Source organism: Malurus melanocephalus, unplaced genomic scaffold (genome assembly GCF_030028575.1).
Source record: "Malurus melanocephalus ecotype Western Australia unplaced genomic scaffold, MMel_1.1 scaffold_818, whole genome shotgun sequence".
Lineage (NCBI taxonomy): Eukaryota > Metazoa > Chordata > Aves > Passeriformes > Maluridae > Malurus > Malurus melanocephalus.
In genome coordinates, this window is record NW_026624050.1 from 79,961 (window position 1) to 100,981 (window position 21,021).

The following is a 21,021-nucleotide window of genomic DNA, read 5'->3' on the forward strand; positions in this document are numbered from 1 at the left end:
CACCACTTGGTGCTCTCAGAGCCACGAGGATGACGAAGGGGCTGCGAAAATAGAAAATCCACYGTCAAATTCATAACTGGCACCGTGGGCAGGGGATGGGAACAAAGATTGCCAGTGGGGATCCAGGGTCTGACACGTCTGCTCCCTCTGCCTTCCCTGCRGGGTCCAGGTGATGCTCCCACGGGTTGTCTTGGTAGGGACAAAGGGAGAGGGGTCATGAATTTCTCTCCACAAAAAAGAGGAACCTGATCCTGCTGAGCTTTGGTGCTGCCAACCTCCTTCTGMGGAGGAATCACAGCTTTTCCCCCATCCTCCAGCTGTCCAACACCACACCCATGTTTTCCCCTCTGAAGATTGTGCAATGAGGCTGCTGGGCCTGGGGTAATTTCCCTGACTGACAGAACCACAAGTTGAAAGGATTTGGGCWTTTTTTWTWTTTTTTTTTCTGYTTTCTCCAGAACAAGGTGAGTTCATATAATTCCCAGGTTTGCACCAGCTCTGGCTCAGACACCAGCATTCGTCTGCGTGTCCAGGCAGAGCTTCTGCAAAGTGAGAGCTGTGAGCTCACAGAACCCGAGTGATAGCAGCAAACTGGAATTTTTTATTTACATTAGAGCCCTCTCCACACCATGAGCTGCCAGCAGAGCACAGGGGAGGCTCAGCTTAGCACGTTCACACTTCCCAGCRCAGCTGAGTTTGCTCTTTAATGGGCTCCCTGGCCTCTCCTGAGGAGGTATTTGCTGCTGCCAACCAGACGAAAAAATCGCAGCATCTTGTTGCTGCTTCCTTGGATGAATTGGGAAGCGTGAGGTGAGCTTTGGGGACCCGATAAGAAAGAGTTCTGGAAAGTATTAGTGACAAGACAATGTGTCCTCAACTTGTGCTAGGGGAGGGCCAGGTTGGACATCAGGAGGAATTTCTTCATGGAAAGTGTTGTTAAACATTAGAAGGGGCTGCTGAGGGAGGTTTGGAGTCTCCATCCCTGGAGGTGTCCAAGGAACACCTGGAYGTGGCACTYAGTGCTCTGGGCTGGGGACAAAGCAGGGATTGGCCACAGGTTGGATTCAATGGTCCAGAAAGACTTTTCCAGCCTCAATGACTCTGGCATCCTGTGATTTATTTTGGGAAGGCACAGCTCAGCTCTTTGAGCCTCAATGACTCCCTCAGAGCCTCCCTCTCCCCACAGGTGCCATTTCTGAGGGACCATGGCGTGTCCCCAACCCTGGTGTCACACATCCATCACCAAACCCGTGACACGCAGCCAGCCCTCAGCACCTTCAGCACCGCTGCTCCATTACCTTTAATTAAATTCCAACATTACGCCGCCGTATTTCAGCCGCTTTCATCACTTTCTTTAGTGGTGGCGGCAGGAAAAAGCAATTACTGTTCATCACGACCGTGCCAAAATAAATTTACAAGTCAGTGCTTGGGTTTGCTGTTTTAGGTGTGGGGTGTGCATGGACTCCCCTTCCTGGGAAATATTTCGTGGATCTGGCTCCTGGTCCTGCCTGAGGTTTTGGCAGAGCTCAGCAACAGGGCAGCGATGAGGGAAACGTGTGTGGGGGTGGGAGGTGGCTGGGAAAGGGACGTTTTTGGGAGAATGGCCCTAAAAGTGTGAGAAAATCGGGGTGAGTCAGGCAGGAGCTGCTCGAGGAGCAGCCCCAGCCAGCAATGGGGAACAACCCATCATCGACACCTGAAAGCTGAGGCAGCTTTCAGCTTTTGCTTTCTCCATTTCTCCCCCTTTTCCCCTGTCCTGAGGGCGCAGCAGCCCCCGCTCCCCGCTGACCCCTCAGGACACGGCGGGACGGGGAGCCCTCACCTCCCCTGACCTTCTCAACATGGCGCCCGCCCCCGCGCCCTTTCCCCACACGGCCCGCGCCCTTCCCAACATGGCGGCGCCAGGGGTGCGCCGGGCCCCTCCCAAGATGGCGGCGGCGCTTCCCGCCCGCGGGGCGCTTCCGGCGGGGCCTGGCGCGGCCATGGCGGAGCTGACGGACGCGGAGCTCCGCAAGGAGCTGCTGGCGCTCGGCTACCGCCCGGGGCCCATCACCGCCACCACCCGCAAGGTCTACATCAAGAAGCTGGGCTGCCTGCGCGCCGAGGTGGCGGCGGCCCGGCGCAGCGGCCGCACCGCGCCGCCCAGCCCGGGCCGCTCCTCCGCAGGGCCGCGCCAGGCCTCGCCCTCGCGGCAGCGCTCCGGCTTCACCCGCGGCTCCGGCGGGGCCGCCCGTGAGAGTGAGGAGGAGGAAGAGGAGGAGGAGGAGGAAGAGGAGGAGGAAGGGGGGAGGCAGCCCGCGTCCCGCTGGCGGACGTCGGCGGAGAGCGGCGGGCAGGCTTGGGGGGACCCGCGGGGGTCCCCGCCGGGCCGGGGCGGAGGTGTCAGGGCTGAGGGTGGCCTGTCCCGGGACAGCCTCGGGAGGCTGAGCCCCTCGGAGCAATGGAGCACCACTGTGGAGAGAGGTGGGGGTGGGCTGGGGACATCCCTGGCTGGGCACGGGGCGTTCAACTCCTCCYCGCAGTGGGACACGTCCATAGAGAGGAGCGGGGGGCTTGGCGGGGACAGGGCCGGCGGGCTGAGCTCCGCGTCCCACTGGGAGACAAACGCAGAGAGCGGCCGGGGGCTCAGCCACGGGCTGGGGGGGACCCTGGATGGATTTCGGGGCTCCTCACTGCAGTGGGGYGCCTCAGAGAGGAGTGGGGGGCTCAGCAGCGGTCTGAGACCAACCCTGGACAGGTTTCGGGGATCAAACTCYGCATCCCAGTGGAGCCCATCAGCAGAGAGGAGCGGGGGGCTCGGCAGCCGGGTTGGCTTGGGGTCAGATGGGGTTGGGGGGCTGAGCTCCACGCCTTACTGGGGCTCCTCAGCAGGCTCCAAACCCCTTCCCAGTGAGGAGACATCCAGGAGCCATTGGGGGACATCAGGAGGGGGAATTGGGGCGCAGAGCTCCCGGGCTGCTTGGGACACAGCRGGGGAGAGGAAGGGACACTCCAACAGCTGGTGGAGACGGGAGAGCGAGGTGACCCCCAGCACCCAGTGGGGCWCCTCGGCGGCTCCCGGGAGGTTCAGCAGCCTGTTCAGGAGAGGGAAGGAGGACCTGGCTTCCAGCGTTGGGAAGGAGGCAGAGAGGGATACGAGCAGCCGGGCTGGGGGGCTGATCCGGCGCTTCCCGTGGCGAGCGGCCAGCGATGGAGGGCACGGAGTGACCCCACGCACGGCCCTGCTGCGCTCAGCCCCGAGGCAGCAGCAGGATGGAAAGGGGAAAGGCCTGGAGTATTACCTGTCCCAGTTCCTCTGCTTCGCCAGTTTGGTGCTGCTCCTGATTTTTCTGGGCATCCTCGTGGTGAAGATGGTCGGGTCAGGCTGGCTGGACAGGAGAGAGGAGAGCTGTACGTGCACTGGTTTAATTCTGATTTAAACTTTATTCCTCACCTTTCTGCTTTCCCTTTATTGCTTCCATCCCCATCCCATTTGTCCTCCTCGTTGCCATAACCTGACATCTCTCTCTCTGTCCCTCTTCCCATCTCCCCTTTCCCAYGGGACACCTTGTTAGTCATGGGAAGCAAATCGAGTGTCTGCTTTTTCCAAATGAGTTTGGCCTTCAGTCCCTCCAAACCGTAGGGTTTATGTGGAGAGCCATTCCTAGGCCAAGGATGGATTTTATGGATGCCTGCTGGGCCAAGGATGGATTTTATGGTGTGACACAATGTCTGTGTAGTACCTGGGGTGTGTTTTTGATGTTCTCTCTGCCAGCACAGCCCTTCCCAGCYGGGGGGAAGTGCAGTGGATCAATTCAGCACTTCTGAGCTTCCATGAGGAGTGAAAAGGGGCTTTCTCAGCAGCTGGGTTTTAAAGCAGAGTTCCCCAGCTGGAACAGCTGGAAATGGGGCTATTTCAGGCCTTGAGCTGAAGGAAGAAGGGTTTGCTTGGGGGCTGTTTTTGGAAGGTGCTGGTCATGATTTAAGCACACTTTGCCTGTGGCTGTTCATGCTCTTCTGGGCTGGGAAAGCTGCTGCATTCCCAAAAGCAGGATAAAGCTGCCCAGYGTCACTGGATTGCAGCTGTGACAGGAATTCTGGAGGCAGGACTCTTGCCCAGGTGTGGATTGTGCTGGCCCTGGGGCAGAACAGAGCTCTGGGAGCTGCTGCAGGTGCAGGGAGCTGTTCAAACCCAGAGCCCTCCAGGAGGGTTCGTTTCCCTCCCTGGCTGTGCTGGRACATTTCTGGTGACCCTGGTGGGCAGCAAGAGGCAGCTCTGGAGTGGAAAGGTCAGTGTGAGGCATCTYCTCAAACAGGAGCTGTTAAACCTCCAGCCCCAGCTGAATTCATTCATCCTCTGCATCATTTGTGTGGTTTTCYTCCCAAAGCAGCTCCTGGAGGGGCTGTTTGCATCCAGGGAGATTAACAATAGCAGAATCAGGCTTTAAGTCGAGCCTGCTTTTAAAAAGATAATTATTTTCATGATCAAAGCTCTTGTTTGCAGCCAGCTAACTCACCCTCTTCTCTCTCCTAGTTAATCTCTTGCCTGTGGATTGTGACAAAGGCACGGACGAGGTATGCATTTATTTATTTATCTTCAGTCTTGTGAGCTCTCACAGAACAGTGATTATTCCAGGTATTCTATTCCACCCGTAGCAGGATCACTGTAAAATGATTAGTTCTATCGTTTTACAGAAAAACTGGAACTTGATGAGTTGGAATTAATGGGCCAGATTAAGTTAGGAGTGTGTATGAGACTCTRAAAGATAAAAATTTAAATTCCCAATTATGTGAATCAATTTCTTTTAACAGTTGTACCAGCAATGGTATCAGTTTCCAATAAAGCTGTTTTCAGCTTTAACAGTACAGGGTTTAATCCAGCTAATTCCCTCAATTCCTCCATGGAGTGTCTGCACAGCCATGCTCCCTCTGTGRGGGTGGATTTTTGGAAAAGCTGGGGCTGCCCCATTCCTGGAAGTGCCCAAGGCCAGGTTGGGCAGGGCTTGGAGCAGCCTGGGATRGGGRAAGGTGTGGGGAGTGGAMGTGGGTGATATTTAAGGTCTTTTCCAACCCAAACATTCCATGATTAGGAGGGAGAAGGTTTCATGTTGGATTCTGRGTTCTGATGTGCAGGAATGTTCTGGAGGTGGTGGTTCCATCCATCCATGGTGGGTCTGAGGCTGGTGCTGCAGGCTGTGTGTTACACTTTATAGAATCCCACAATCCCAAACTGGTTTGGGCTGGAAAGGACCTTAAAACTCACCCAGTTCCACTGGGCAGGGACTTCCAGAGGCTGCATGGGGTCACTTGTGCCTGGAAGGTTCCTTTGCTTAGGTGGTTTGGTTGGAGCTGGTGGTGCAGGACTGAGCCAAACTCGGGTGCTCTGGTTCTGTCTGGTGCCTGGAGCTGCAGTTCCACTGTCCCCACACCACTGATGATGTGTCCCTGTCTCTGTGTCCCTGTGTCCCTGTCTGTGCCCTGCAGTTCTGCCAGGCCAAGCAGAAGGATGTGACCATGGCTGTGCTGCACGAGCTCTACAATTACCTGTCCGTGCAGGCAGGTGAGTGCCAGGGTGTGCCCACCCCTGCTGAGCCTGCAGGAGCTGCCTCTCCCAGCTCCTGCTCGCTTCTGTCCCACTCTGGAGTGGTTTATGGAACAGGCATTTCCTTTTGAGGAGCTCTGAGGTGGGCAGGGAATATGAAAACAGGGAAAGATGGGTTTATTTTTATTCTGAGTGGTGCTTGGCTGATGCACTCCTATTGCCCTGCCCTGGTGAGTGGGCCTTGTTTGTACTTGGTGTATTGGGAATTTGAGGTAGGACTGGTTGGATTTGTGATTCTTCTCTACCAGCAGCTTGAAATAACCTTCAAGGTGGAGCCAGTGAGTGTAAATTGGTGTGTTCTTAGAAATAAATTGATTTAAATTGTCATTTCTCCTGAAATGTGGCAGCAGATGTGTGAGTGCCTCTCTGCTTTCTCACCAGAGTAGGACAGACTTGCTGAGCTGAGGAGCTGACCCCACACAGACCCTGCTCTAGGAGTAAATCCAGCCCATCACTGGTATTCTGGGATGGAGGAGGCTGCTAGAAATCCAGTGTATGAGCAGGGCCTTGTTCAGCAGGATTGACAGCAGTGGTGATCAGTGAAAGGGTTTCTGTTCTGTTTGCTGTGTTTCAGACAGGCAGAAACCTTTGGATACTGAAGCTGCACASAATTCCCTAAATCTTTTCAAATCTGACTTTGGATTTCCACCAGATTTACTTAGCACATTTGTTTAGTCAACTCGGTGAGGCAAGATTGAGAGGATTTAGTGCCTTGCCAGCATTTCTCTGCCTGGGTTAGAGGCKGAGCTGTGATTTCAGCTCCTTGGGGGTGTCTTGAACACCGATCATTAACTCCTCACCTGATACCTGGTAGCACCAGGGCACAGCTGTGATTTTTGTGCCCTGCAAGGGGCAGAAACAATACTTTCCCYCTCATTGTGTGCTCAGCAGCTCTGAAGTGTCAGGTTTGATTGCCCTTATGCAGCAGCAGCTCTGAAGTGTGAGGTTTGATTGCCCTTATCCAACCTCCATGCAGTGGCTGAGCATTTTATTAATAGTCATAATCTGATCTGCCTGCAATATAAATCTCACCCTGGAATCATTTTGCTCAGGGCTGATTGGAAAGGAGAGCATTTCTTGGTGTGCATTCAGAGCCAAGAGTTCTGAGCTGTTCAAGGGCTTTTTTACAAGCATGATTTTTCTGTTTGACTTTTGTTTACCAGGTAATTTTGAATGTGGGAACCCTGAGAACCTAAAGAGCAAATGCATTTGGGTTAGTGAGGCGAAGGATCACGTGCTGGTGAGTGGGCTCTGAGCAGCTTTGTTATAACTCAGTGCTTWGTCTCTTATATGGCAATAAATAATAGACACTAAAACAATTCACCGTCCATTTTACTTCCTCATCCTGCTTTGATTCTCTCCCATATCTCTCACTTCCCCTTTGGCCAGTCCTGTTCTCAGCAGTTCTGCTGAAAATCATTTTCTYCTCCATCTCTGATTCACCCCCTGTAAATCTTAATGGTTTGTTGTTTCACTGGAGCCATCAGTCTTGTGAAACCAGAAATTTCCCTGGATTGAGGGCTGGGCAGAAGAAAGATTTTTCTCTTCTGCAGAGTGTCAGGAGACAGACTGCTCTGATCCAGCATTCCATTTCTTTCCTGGTAAACTGTCAGTAAGATTATGTTGTATTTAGTGGTTAGCTCTAACAGTCTGGGATGGTGTTATTTCACACAGTGCTTCATGCATCATCTCCCCAGTCAGAAGACTTTAGGCCAGGCAGACCTTCAGGCTTAGTTCTCCTCCCTCCAGTTTGCAGAATCCTGATAAGAATGAACCTGGGGAYGGACCCTGTGGAATGAATTCTCCCAGTGCTGTAATGAAATCAYGTTGGTCAGTATTTTAAATGAATGGAGGGCTAATCTTCTTATGGCTTCCTTTGCACAGAATGTAACTGGCAGTTCTTCACAGAAGTTTGAAGCTGCCCTGCACTGGATACTGAACAGCAACAAGGATTTGGGAATTCGGTAAGCAGGGACCCACTGTGTCAATTTTAGGGATCTGGTGATACTGTACAGCAACAMGGATTTGGGAATTCAGTAAACAGAAGCCCACTGTGTCAAAGTTGGGGATCTGCTGATACTATATGGCAACAAGGATTTGGGAGTTTGGTGAACAGGAGCCCACTGTGTCAAAGTTAGAGATCTGCTGATACTGTACAGCAACAAGGATCTGGGAATTCAGTAAACAGRAGCCCACTGTGTCAAAGTTGGGGATCTGGGTGGAATTTGACAGGGTCAGGGGTGCCCTTTAGCTCCCGGAGCTCTTTAGGCTTCAGCAGACAGGCTGSAATTGGCTGTGGCAGAGCTTGCTGGGCAAACTTCCAAAGGAAAARTACAGCCCTGCAGCAAATGGGAACTGAGCTCCCTGCAGGAGTCTGATTCYCAGCCCTGGCTGTGGGACACCGTGCCCAGGGATGTGTTGCAGATGAGGTGGGAGTTCAGGGCTGTTGGTGGCTGCAGTGGTTGTGTTGCTCCTCCTGTGAGGTGGCCCTGCTGTCCTGTGCTTGCAGCTCTTGAACTTGCCCACATGGCCACTTTTYCCAGGATAACTTCTCTCCAGTGCTTTTGYAGGGCTGCATCCTTGGACCCAAGGYTTCATGGGCCAGCAAAGYCCTGTGTGCRGTGGGTGATGTCCTGAGGAGGAGGAGAGGGAAAGGGATGTTGAATGATACTTTTAGGGTCAGTTATGTTTCTAGCAGAGACACCCTAAATCCCAGAATTACTGAGGCTGGAAAATCCCTYCAGGATCACCAAGTCCAGCACTCAGTGCCACATCCAGCTGGAAATTTGCAGGGATGGGACCCCCACCACCTCCCTGGGCAGCCCCTTCTGGTGCCTGACCACCCTTTTCATGCAGAAATTCCTCCTGAGTGGATGGACTGACTGACTCGTGCCTGACCACCCTTTTCATGCAGAAATTCCTCCTGAGTGGGTGGGCTGACTGACTCTGGGTGCTGCTGGGTCACTGAAGGGGCATTTCTCAAACTCCACCCACGAGAAAGAACAGCAATACTGAGTTTTCAGGGAAAAATCACAACATCCAGCCCACAACACGAGGAAAGAGTGTTACCCAGAGTCATCAGCCATCTTCACTTTCCTCTGGGAAGCGTGGGCTGCCTCCAGTCTGCGCTAACTCCAAAATCTTAACAGTTGTTTGCGTTTTCACGCTGCTAAATGTGTCTCTGATTAAGTGAATTGCAGCAGTCGTGGTGCTGGGGTTGGTGGGCAAGGCTTGTAGGAATTCCCACTGCTCCATTTGCTCTTAAATATTCCTGCAGCTGCTGCTGTGATCCACGGATCAGACAGTGTCTGCTGCTTTGATTGCTGGGGTGTGCAAATTCCCAGGACGGGCCACGGTTTTCTTAAGGGCAGGGCTGGGTTTGTAGGTGGGCTGGGAACCAGTTTTCAAATTTTGTATTTTTCTACTCCAGCGCTTTTTAAGTCAGAAGCCGTGGGATACAATATCCTCCCACTTTTTATTTTCTTAATTAGCAGCTCTGCTGGCTGGTCCCCAAACAGCTCTGCTTCCCYGGAGCCGGCGTGGCAGCATCCCCAAAACCCTGCCCCTGGCATTTTTAGCTACATGGGATTATTTTTTCGTTGCTAGTCTGAGAGGCAGGAGTGAAAATGAGCTTTGCACTGGGTGATTCTGCTGCATGTTTTAAATATTTCCGKGGAATTTGGGTTGTAAATAAGACAAGGGGGTGGGAAACCACTGTGTGTGTGCAGCTCCTGCAGGATCCAGAGGCGAGGTCGAGCTGTCAGCAGCTCGTGAGCTGAGCACCGGGAAATTGAGCAAACCTCTTTGTCTAATGGGCTGTTCAGTGCAGGCAGAATTAGGAACTTAAAAAAAATAAAATCCCTTTTGGTTCAGCTGCTTTGTATCTGGTGGCTGTCCTTGGATCTCTCGCTGCCCGTGAGCTTTGGGAATGGCTCAGTGCAGAGTGAGCCGGGGTTTGGGAGCAGCAGTGGCTGCAGGTGGAGGGATGAGGGCTCTGCAGGGCTCTGTGCTGATGCTCTGTCACTCTCTGAGCTGTCCCTGTCCCAGTCTGGGTCCCCCAGCCCTCACTGCTGGGGCTGAGCAGTGACTCTGACTGACTCAGGGAACGTTTCCATCTCTGTGCTGGGAGGTGGGAATCCAATTTGGAGTTTAATCTTGAGCACGCTGAGAGAGGCTGTCAGAGAGGCTGCTCAGGGACACTACACTGTGCCAGTGGGAGTTGCAGCCCCGCTGCCTTCCTGAAGCCACATCCATCCCTGCCTAAGCAGCYAGTCCCAAAATTCTGGCAGGAGGCTGTGCCTGGATATGGGGGCATTTCCTGCAGGAGCTGCTGCATCYGCAGCCTGTTGTTCTCCCGCTCTTGATTAAAGACTGCAGTTGGAGCCTGCTCTCTTCAGTGAGTTTTTTTGCCTCTTCCCACCAGGTTGAAAGGCAAGGACCTGTCAGAGCTGGTTTCCAGCGTGGAGGAAGTGTTCTGCCTGGAATCTGCCCACCCCCAGATGGGGCTGGGCTGCCGCTTCCGCCGGGCCGTGGTCACAGCCATCATGAACCTGTTCCTGTTCTTCTGGAGTAAGTGGCTCTCRGGGCTGCAGCGATGAGCCCCTGTGATCACACATTCCTCAGCCAGAGGAAATGCCTGACAGAGGGGAAATGAATCTACTGATGAGTTAATGTCTAATTAACCTTTGTTCTGGCGGCACAGGAGACCCACAGCCCTCCTCTTGTGCTGTGAGTGCTTAAAAGTTCCTTTAAATCAGGCAGCTGATGAGCTCTCTGGGTATTCCTCAAGTGCCCATTATTATGGGCTGCAAACTAAGTGTGTTAACTTACCTAAAGGAGTCGGTTTTTCTTTTTTTTTCTTGCTCTAAGCTCCCAAGTCCTCCACCAGCCTCTTTAATAATGACTTGTAGCATTTCAGGGTTGGAGGTTTTATTGGAATAGTCTGTCATGCCTCAGCTGAGACAGGGGTTTTACCCAGCGAGGTGATAACGAGAGCTGTGTGACTGCAGGAGTTTCTAATCCAGCCTGACACGGAGGGGTGACAGGGGACAGTTGTGTTTATTGCAGACACTGAAGTCCTACTGGGGGCATTGTCAGTGCTAAACCTTCCATAYAGATCTCCTGCATTTTGGGCTGCTGCTGGAGCCCCAGGCTTTATTTCCTTATCCAGCAGCTCTCCGTGGAGCAGTGAAACCTGACAATCTTCAGAGTGATCCTTGTGGGGGAGGCCTCTGGCAAAGCCTCTTCTGGGATTTGGACASCTGGGGTCCTGTAGCTGTGCTGAGGTTTCTTTTGAGGGGGCAACTCCACGCTGGGGCGTTCCAACCACCTCATCTGGGGCAGCACCAAGAGCTTTTGGGGTGCAGGGGAACAAATGGAATCCCCTGAATTCATTTCYAAGCAGGCCTGGGTCACTGGGCGTGTTTAGTGTCAGAACTAAACCTGCATCCAGCACTTGCCCAGCTGTCAGTTCCTGAATTCCCTTTGTTTTCACTCTSCTAGGTCTGATAACCCTTTGGGGCATCCTGCTCTTCCTCCGGTACCGCTGGCGGAAGATGGAGGAGGAGGAGCAAGCCATGTATGAAATGGTGAAGAAGATCATAGGTAAGAGCTGGGGGGTCCAGGGAGCCCTGCTCTGCTCCCTGCAGGGCTGAGCCCTCACTTTTGKGTCCTCCTGTCCCCCAGCTGTTGTCCAGGACCACTACAAGGAATGGGAGCGGAATCTGGAGCGTTACCCCTACGTTGGCATCTTCCACGTCCGRGACAGCCTGATCCCTCCCCAGAGCAGGTGAGCTGGCTCTGGGCACTCAGGAGGGCTGGAAGCAGCAGGATGGGATCCAAAATGCATCCCTGGAGCTGCACTGTGGGAAGAGCCTGGAGCCTTTGGGTTGGGAAAGAATTGGATACAGCTCAGGCTGTGCCAGCACCTAGTGCAGATCAGTGTGGGAATCCCAGGGCTGGCACTTGGTGCAGTGTCCCAGATGTGCTGTCACTGCAGTGTCCCAGCTTTGCTGTCACTGTGTAGTGCCCCAGGTGGGCTGTCCTTGTTCTCTCCAGCACTGCCTGGGTTTGATTTGCTTGCACATGGAGCATCAGATCTCCTGTGCTTCACCTGGTGGGTGTTGTCTGCTGCTGTCCCCTTTCCCAGCCATCCTGCCTGGCTCTCCAGGCAGTGCTGAGCTCTTCAGAACAATTCCCATGAGCTGAGCAGGATATTGGGGCTCTTGAGAAATGTGTGCCTGGAAAGGTTCCAGCTTGAGCTGGGCAGCTGGGAAGGGCGCTGGGGTGAGATGATTTGGTTTGGTGCTTCCTCAGGTTGGGTTTGATGCTTCCTGGTGCTTCCTCACATTGAGTTTGGTCCTTTCTCAGGCTGGGTTTGGTCCTTTCTCAGGCTGGGTTTGGTGCTTTCTCGGGTTGGGTTTGGTGCTTTCTCGGGTTGGGTTTGGTGCTTTCTCGGGTTGGGTTTGGTGCTTTCTCGGGTTGGGTTTGGTGCTTTCTCAGACAGGAATTGTGGTCGAGGGTGGTGGGGCTGAAGGGCTGGATCCTGCTTTGCTCCATCTCTGCAGGGATAATTTCTTTTGAAAAAGAATTTAATTTTGGTTCAATGGAGCTGCTTTGTTCTGCTGTGAAGGGTTAAACACCCTCACTCTGTATCAGACTCCTCCTGCAAGGGATGGCTGCAGCTGTTTGACCCAGCCCTGGGTGGGAGATGCTCAGAATTGCTGGATCCAAAGCTGGGGTGAACATCAGTGTGTCCTCCTGGCTGAGATCTGTTTGTGCAGGATGGGAAAGGGCTATTTGCTCAGCCAGTCCCTTTGCAGCACAAATTGAGGCAGAAATTCAGGGCACTGAYAGAGCCTCTCATCTTCCCCCCCGGCAGGATTTGTGTGGCCATGCCCTGGTCTGAAATCYCTAAACCAGGGTTTGTTTGCTGCCCTTTTCTGCCTACACAGAGAGCAGGAGGCAGCCAGATCCACAGGCACAGTCACTGCAGGCAGGGAAGCACAACAAGCTGGAGATTCTCATTTATTTTCTCGCTGTTCCTTGCAGAAAAAAGATGAAGCGGGTTTGGGAGAGAGCCGTGGATTTCCTGGCYTCCAACGAGTCCCGGATCCAGACAGAATCCCACAGGGTGGCGGGGGAGGACATGCTGGTGTGGAGATGGACTCAGCCCTCGTACCTGTCGGACTCGGAGCACTGAGGGGCAGCAGGAGCGGAGCAGCCGTGGATTTTGGATGTGGATCTGGACCCTCGGCAAGGCTCAGGCCCCCTCGGTGGTGGTGGGAGCAGCAGGGCCTGGCCCGAGGGTTGGGGGTTGCACGGCTCCGTTCRCTCTCCTGGCTGAAACTCTTTCAAAACACTCACATTCAGGGCAATAATGGCTTGGAAGGAAGGTGGGCTTGAGCTGGTGGGAAGMTGGAATTGCACCAAAGCGAGCCTTCCACAGAGACCTGGCTCCCGTGGCAGGCAAACAACAACCTGCAAAGAATAAATGCACGCCCCTCCCGAGGGCTGGGGGGCTCTGCCTGAGCCTGGGAGGTGCAAAATTGGACCTCAAATCTGCAAAGGTCAACTGGTGGCAGAGTCCATCAGGGAATGTGCTGAAAAATGACATTTCCCATGGAAACATTAGGGTGGCAGTTCAGGCGTGTCTTTGTCAGCGTTTGTTTTGATCAGTGCTGAGGCAGTGAGGAAACGCTGCTTCCCAGCGAGGAAAATGTTCTGTGTTGGCTTCATCCATCCARAATTGGGGAGGGAGGGAGAAATTGGGTGAAGGTGGGCCTGGAGAGAGGGAGGGAGCCTGAGGTGCCTTGGTGGGCTGGGCTGCGGGTGGTGGAGGAGAGTTGGTGACCCTGTTACACTTTAAGTCTGCAGTCTGTGTGCTTTATTATTTTAGGGTGGGGCGGGGGGGATTTGGGTGGAAAATAAAGGATATAGGAAGCTTCTAAAGAGGCTTTCCTTTGGCTCCAGCCACAGGATTGCTCCGTGGCTCTTCAAGAGCAGCTTTGGGAGGGCTCTGAGGGCTGAATTTCATGTTTGAGCTGGGCAGCTGCGGTGTCTGTGTTTGTGTCAGAGCAGGGATGTGCCAGCACTGGGATTGTCGCTGTTCCTGCAGTCCCCACGGGTCCCAGGAGCAGCCTGGGTCCATCCCAGCCCTGCTGCATCGTTATCTTGTGTCTGTAATCACTTGGTTACTTCAGCTTCTGTTTCTGTCTGGCGAAGAAACGTTTGTTTCCCAGGAAATGGCACCAGGGTGTGGCAGTTGAGGCTGGGCAGAGGAGCTGCTGCTCTGCTCTGCTCTGCTCTGCTCTGCTCTGCTCTGCTCTGCTCTGCTCTGCTCTGCTCTTCCAGGGCTCTGCAGCAGCTCCTGGGGAGGCTGCAGGACCCAAATCCATCCAGGAGAAGCTGCAGAGTGCAGCCAGCAGTGCTTTGAGCCCTGCAGCCCGGGGATGTGGCTGTCCCTGAGGATACCCTGGGGTTGGATGCACRGATTGCTCCAGTCCCAGGCTCTGGGCTGGCTCAGGGCACGGGTGATGCYACTCTGGGTGTGTCCCCTGTGCCAGTCCTTGCTCACCTGGCAGAGTCTGCATCTCTGCCCACGTGGGGAGCATGGAGACTCTGCATGGATGGAGCAGAGCTYTCCAGGAGCAAAACGAGGAGATCTTTCCCATGAAATTGGGAATGTCCTGCGTGGAGGTGGCTCTTACCCCAGATTTTTTGGGTGTGGGTGTTTGGGCAGGAGACTCAACAGCTCTGCAAGGCAAGGACCAGCCCCTTRCCCTGCAATAAATAGGGAATAAGGRCAAYCTTGATTCTTCCAAAATATRTCAAGATCATCACTGCTGCCAGAGAAATTCTCTCAAACACCGGTGCCTCTGTTCTTAAACCTTTTTAAATTCGTGGTGGGGTTTGGGTGAGCTTTTTTAACCGTCCAGAAGCGCAGAGTCAGGCATTGCTGTCATCCTTTTGTATTAAACCTGGTTTTGTAGAACAAACTTCAATGGCTTGGTGCTGTTTCTATGTTCCATTTAGCTCTGTAAAAAAAAAATCAATATCAAAAATAAATTTATTACCCATTATTTACTCCCTTTATTTATACTGAGAAATCACAGACTGTCCTGAGTGCTTTTGCTTGGATCAGGCTGAGTTCCAGCTTCTTCAGAGTCCTTGGGAGTGGTTCCAGACTCAGCAGTGCGTGACTTCTGTGGGAAGGGGTGACTCAGGTTTGGTTTGATTCATCTCATCCTGTGGGTCTGGGTGACAAAGGGGATTTCCAGTGGCACAGGAAGGGGGTGGTTCTGTGACTSTGACCAGCAGGAGCTGCCTCCTCTCTGGCTGCAGCTGCTGCTGTTTGGGAACAAAAGGAGATCAATGCAAGGCTGGGTCTGCTCGGCCAGTCCCCAGATGAGGTTGCTCAGTGACAGCTGGAATCCCTTCGAGATTGGGAAATGGGGCTGCTCAGAGTAATTCCATGTGCCAGGGGCTGTTTGTTCCCTGGTGGTGGCTGTGACAGTTGCCCCCCCCAGTGTCCCTCCCAGTGTCCCCTCTTCCATGTCCTGTCCCCAGGCCAGAGCAGACCCTTTCCATGCTGGACTGGACTGGCCATTCTGCTGGTACCCCTGGTTTTCCTGGGAACAACGGATCCTGCACTCCCTGCCCTGCTCCCCTCCCAGCCCCTGCTGCCAGCCAAAGCTGCTGAGGGCCCTTTCCTACTTTGCTTCAAAATAAATTTCTATAATTAACTGCATTTCTATAAATAACATCTCTGCTGGAGCTGCTGCATCCCCTCCCCGTCAGGGAGGCAAACGTGGCCCAGCGAGGGCTCTAAACCGAAACCAACTCTTTTATCTTTTCCTTTCCTGCTTCCATTTAAAGCCCTTCCCACGGGATGTTTTTCCTGCTGCTGACACCACAGCTGATGCTGCACCTTGTTGACGGGCACAGAGTCAGGGCACGGGGCCAGTTCTCCTGGAAAGATCCAGCAGAGCCGGGCAGGGAYGGGCACAGCCGGTGCGTCCTGCCTGGAGCTGCCACCCTCCTGCACAGCCCCATCCAGGGCCATCCCTCGGGGATTTATCCAGGATTCCACCCAGCTTTAAGGAGCAGCCTCCAGGGAGGTGTTGCAGGAGGGGTTTGGGGAGGTCAGTGAGYGACCCTCACTGTGTCACCACCCCCGAGGTGAGGTTGTCCCCCTCTCCCTGCTCAGGCCTCTCCAGCAGCCCCTGCTGTTGTAGGAACATTTCTGTGGGGTCAGTGGGGTCTGATGCAAAGCCCACAGGGGTCTGAACCGGCTCTCCACAGCAAGGAGACCCCAGTGGGTCACAGAAACCTTTGGTTTTGAGCTCATCTCACCCAGGGTGGGGTGAGGACTCTGACCCCACATTGCCCTCCCCAGTCCCTGGAGAGCAGCAGCTCCCTGGAATGTCCTCTCGGGTGGCAAGGGGACACCAGAGCCTCCTCTGCTGTCCCCTCTGACAGAGGAGAATGCCCAGGGAATATTGGGATGAATCTGGGGCTGCTGAGGTCACCCAGGAGCAGCCCTGGCTCCCCTGAGGTTCTGCCTCCACCTCCCCTGGCAGCGTCCCCTGTTTGAGCTGAGCTGGGACCAGTTTGGAGTGGGGACCTTGGCCAGGGTGGGAACTGGGAAAGGTTTGGAGCAGGGACCCTGGCCAAGGTGGGAATATGTCTGTGCCATTAATTAGCTCCTAATTAGCACAGCTTTAACACAAGGTATAGTTCTCCCCCCCAATCAAAAAGCGTTCTCCTCAGCCCAGATTCTAGCACGAAGCAGAGTGAAGCCAGGCCTTGCAAGTCTGGGTCTTTCTGCCATCCTTGCCTTTAATCTCACCCTCTGCTCCCACAATCAGTTCAATCCCTGTGCTCATCCTGAGCCCAGTTTTTCCCCTCCAGTTAGCAGGAATTCCCACATCCACCAACCCTTATCCCAACTGCGAGGTTTTTTCCCTGGCACTTCCCCTGTGGCATCCCTGGGGGATGTTGAAGTCCTCAATTTCCTGCTGGGGACCGGGGGTGTGAGTGGGCACCATCCCCTCCTTATCCTGGGYACTGCCCGGGCTGTGTGTGCCTTGTGATCCCCTAAAAAACACGCAGATCCCGTTTTCTCGGGATGCAGGTGCTGGAATGAGCCTTTGGCACACGCTGGACAGGACAGTGGGGCTTGGTGGGGCACACGCTGTCCTTGACTGGCTGCAGGGGACAGAGTGGCCCTGGCAGGGAGCTCCCTGGGACTTTTCCACTCCCCACACGGCTCCCGAGCTCTGACGTTTGTCTTTTCCCAGCACGAGGCCGTTGGCAGRGCTGGAGCTCTGGATCCACTCAGCACCTTCTGCCAGCTTTGGGCAATCCCCAGCCTCACCCCCATTGCCACCAACACCTTTCCTTTGACACAGAGAGGGATTTGGTGCCCCCCAGTCCCTCTCACCRCCCTGCTCCCATCTCACAGCCCCTGTGTCTCTCTCCTGCATCTCCCTCTGGTGTTTTCCCGGTGGTTTGGGAGCTCTGGGAAGCTCCATCCCTCTCCTGTCACTGCAGGGAGGTGACWAACACAGTGGGGGCCGAGCTGGGGGGGAGTTCAGTGGAAAACAGATGGACAAATCCCCGGCTGTTTTCCTGGAGAGCCGATTGCCCAAGAGATGAGGAGCGCACGGCTGGTTCCTCTCGCCCGTCCCATGCCCTGAGTCGAGGCCGTTTCCCTGTCCCACCCGGGGTGTTTCTCCCTGGCACAGCCCGGCTGGAATGTCAGCTGGACATTCCGGGCTCGTGCCAGCGCCGACGCAGTCGGGCCATGCCCAAATGTTCCCTCATTCCTCCCTCTGGAGTTGCAGCGAGGAGCAGCGAGAAACACAGCACAGGCGGCACCCCGAGAACCCCAGAGTGGACACCTGCACCCACAGGTGAGGTCTGGGGCAGATTTGGGGCAGGATGGACACGGCTGTGGAGATGGGGGGATGTTATCAGGAAGGCTCTGGGACAGGAGCAGCAGGGACACTTGGGGCTGGTGGGAATCTCTGGAGCAACCTTGGGGCTGCAAACATGAGCAGGGGGCTCTCAGTTCTCCATCAGGCTCATGGAATGGCTGGGAAGCGTTGGGCTGGGGAGTGGAGGGGTGGGAAGTGCTGTGGAAGGCAGAAAATGGGCAGGGGGTGAGGGAACCTGTGTCCTTTTCTGTGGAGTTTGGTGGCACTGTGTCTGTGGTGGCACTGGGTCTGTGGTGGCATCTGGTCTGTGGTGGCACTGACTCCTGTGGTGGTACCGGGTCCATGGTGGCATCAGCTCTGTGGTGGCACCAGGTCCATGGTGGAATCAGTTCTGTAGTGGCACTGGCTCCTGAGGTGGCACCAGGTCCATGGTGGAATCAGGTCTGTGGTGACACCGGGTCCATGGTGGCATCAGCTCTGTGGTGGCACTGGCTCCTGTGATGGCACCAGTCCTGTGGTGGCACCGTCTCCCAGCTCTGCAGCGCTACTTTGTGCTCCAGGTGAGCTCCAGCAYCCGGAGCTGTGCACACACAGATCACGGCCACTTCTTTTCCCTTTTAACGAAGCAAAGCAAAGTATCCGCAGCCCCTGCAGTGCCTGGAACCCACCTTTGCGATGCTCCGGGAGCAGGGAGGTGCCCAGGAGGTGTGACRCKGTGACAATGTGACACTGAGAACRCTCCTGTGCACGGAGCTCTTGTTTTCAGAGGGATTTTGCTTTTTAATATTCCTGGGTGTTTCTGCCACAAGGACCCAGCTCAGCCTGGCTGTGCATTTCCCTCAGACTYGTTTGGGATGGGATGGAGGAGGTGCTCATTCAAGATGAGAGAATTTAATCTCGCTGATTCCTTCTGGCTCGGTTTGGAGTTGGGAATAAACAACCTGTTCAGCTGTTCTGACATCCAGCCCTGCCTGGGGAACAGAGCTCATTCAGTTTCAGCCCTGCCGGGATCAGGGACACCTTCCACGGTTTTTCCAAACCCCCATCCCTTTTCTGGAGAATGGAATATTTCATATTCTCCATATTCTCCTTCCCCAGTATTTCCTGGCTCACCTCCACCTGCAGCACCTGAGCTGCTTTTGCTTCAGCTGGGGGGAAAACACTGCCGGATCCCGGTTTTGCTCRGAGGCTCCGGATTTCTCTGTAATTCCGTGTATTTTTAGTGACGTAAATATCTCCTGGCATTTGCGATACCTTGAGCCAGTGGAAGTGATTTATTTCGAGTGTCTTGTTTCAGGGGGAGCTCAGAGCAGCTCAGYGTTCGCAGGAACATTTATCTGCTCCGAATGGATGAGCTGCTTCCCAACAGAAACTCCCAGAAAAAGAACCTTCTTCTCCTGCAAATCCTGCTCCGAGTTTTGCTCGGGAGTAAACATTCAGAGCTTTATCAAATCGTGGATTTTTTTTTCTCCAACTCCCTTCGCAATGCCAAGGTTGCCAGAGCTGTCAGGGGGTTGTGTCAGCCGAGTTTCAGCCTTGGACTGTCTCAGAAGTAAGAAAGGATTTAAGTCATGTTGTTCCCTGCTCCTAAGAGGTGTTATRACAAATCCGCTTGCTTTTGGCTTTTCTCCTTCTTTTTAAGATGGGAGGGAGGGGGGAAAAGCCACACAAAACAAACCACAACAAACCTGCGGCTCCCGAGGCAGAAAATCCTCTTTAAAAATTGCCACAACTTAACGAAACGCTGAATGCTTTTATTAACTCCYGGGAAGGCTCGGAGGAGCCGCTTTTCTTCCCGGCTGGAAAGCGCTCGGCTCGGGAGCCCGGCTTTGTTCCTCCCGGGGAGGTAATTGTAGAGCAGGAATTCCTTTCCGAAGAATGGAATAATGGGAGGGGAAAAACCCCACCCTGAGGGGGATAAAGGAGCTGCTGGTGGGTTTGGAGGTGGGAATGGTTCTGCCCTGCCCTCAGCCCACTCCATCCCCCTGCTGCAGGTGGGAAACAAAGCGGGCACCTGTGCCAGGTGTTTTTTCCTTGGGGTTAAKCCCAGCAGGAGGGGAAGGGGAGATTTGAGTATCACGGAGGATTCAGAGTTGGAAGGRACCCAGAARGATCCTGAGCTCTGGATCCTTCCTGCAGGATGGGGAATCTGYTGGGTGTCACTGGCTCAGGTTGGCTCCAGGAAAGGCTGATCTGCCCTTCCCACAGAGCCCCTGCCCACGATGGGAAGCTCCCGGTGCCTCCAGGAGGTGCCACCATCCCTCTGCCTTTCCCTGGCTCACAAGGACAGGTGACAGCGCTGCCCTGGTCACATCTGTCCCATGGTGCTGGCCCCGGTGGTGCTTCTYGCCTGGCAGCACATCCTGGAGGCTTTCCTGGCAGAACTGGATCCTCCAAAGGCATMATTCTCCACCACACTGGGGTTTTGCTGGTACAAACTGGGTGCAAAGCTCCCCAGGTTGTGCTGAAGCTGGAGCAACGAGGAGAAAGGGCCTGTGAYTTAACACCTCAAATGATGATTTGAATCCTTTTTTTTCCCATCCTGGTGAGTTTGGGATGTGGAGTGTCCATCTTTGGTGTAAATGCCTGGATGGGGAGAAGCCAGGCTGCTCCAGCACCAGCAACAGCTCCTTTTTGTCTGCCTTGGTGCCTGTGGGATTCAATTCCCAATGCCCAAGAGCCATCTGAGGGGTTCCTGTGAGGAATGAGGGGAATGAGGAGCGGCTGCTGGTGGGGATGTGCCACAGAGGCACTCCAGGATTTTCTGATTGCTGTCAGGATCCGGGAGGAATTTCCAGAATCAGGCATGGATCTGTGGCTGGGTGCAGGGTGGAAAACTGGGTGTGAACCCTGCGGGTGCTGGTGTGACACATCCCCATCCGCCTGGGTGCGTGTGTCAACTCAGCAGAGAAATGCTCCCGCTGCTGCTTCCTGACCTCTCCCTTTCTCAGAAAGTCAGGGGCCTCTGCAGATTTATGGGACAATATTAAAAAGATGCTTAAAGGAGAAAAGTTTCCTCTGAGCAGTTTCCTCTGGCAGGGCCCAGGGTTTGGTGCTGCAGCTGATAAAGCTGTTCAACAGTCCCAGTTTAACCAGTCCAGGTGTTAAATGACAGGGAATGGCCCAAACTGGGGTTTCTGTGGAAGGTGCAGAAATTGTTGYGAACCCCACCCACAGTGTTGGAGGGCAAGGGAGTGCCTGGGGACTTGTAGGGGTTTTATTAACACTGCTGCTGTGCAGGGAATGGGCAAGGGAAGGCCTGGGGTCATCCTAATGCGGTCTGTGGGACAAACTGGGGCTGTTTTACAGCATCAGCGCTGTGTATTAATAACCCACCCAAGGAATCCCTGATCCTGCCACCTTGGCAAGGCCACTGCTTYAATTCCCAGCTCTTCTTGATCTTTTTTGTCCCCAACAGATCAGAATTGGACTTTTCCTGAACTCTGTGTGCCAGCCTGGGGCTCCTACCAGCCCCTGGGCGCTGACACATCCCATCCCACC

General features: G+C 54.3%; 2 protein-coding genes across 2 annotated transcripts in view; both read left to right on the forward strand.

The window, feature by feature from the left end:
- The first annotated feature begins 1,944 nt into the window (after nucleotides 1–1,944).
- Nucleotides 1,945–14,680, forward strand: LEMD2 (LEM domain nuclear envelope protein 2). Its single transcript, XM_057385367.1, has 9 exons — nucleotides 1,945–3,390; nucleotides 4,514–4,554; nucleotides 5,464–5,539; nucleotides 6,745–6,821; nucleotides 7,466–7,545; nucleotides 10,005–10,150; nucleotides 11,084–11,185; nucleotides 11,267–11,369; nucleotides 12,632–14,680. Exons 1-9 carry the CDS (start codon nucleotides 1,983–1,985, stop codon nucleotides 12,780–12,782), a joined length of 2,184 nt encoding a protein of 727 aa, XP_057241350.1. The 5' UTR covers nucleotides 1,945–1,982; the 3' UTR covers nucleotides 12,783–14,680.
- Nucleotides 14,681–17,387: 2,707 nt separating this feature from the next.
- The window catches only part of IP6K3 (inositol hexakisphosphate kinase 3), a 12,585-nt gene continuing 8,951 nt past the window's right edge, over nucleotides 17,388–21,021 (forward strand). Inside the window, exon 1 of the mRNA XM_057385366.1 lies at nucleotides 17,388–17,496. Coding sequence (XP_057241349.1) covers nucleotides 17,388–17,496 — 109 coding nt within the window. The remainder of the gene's footprint in view (nucleotides 17,497–21,021) is intronic.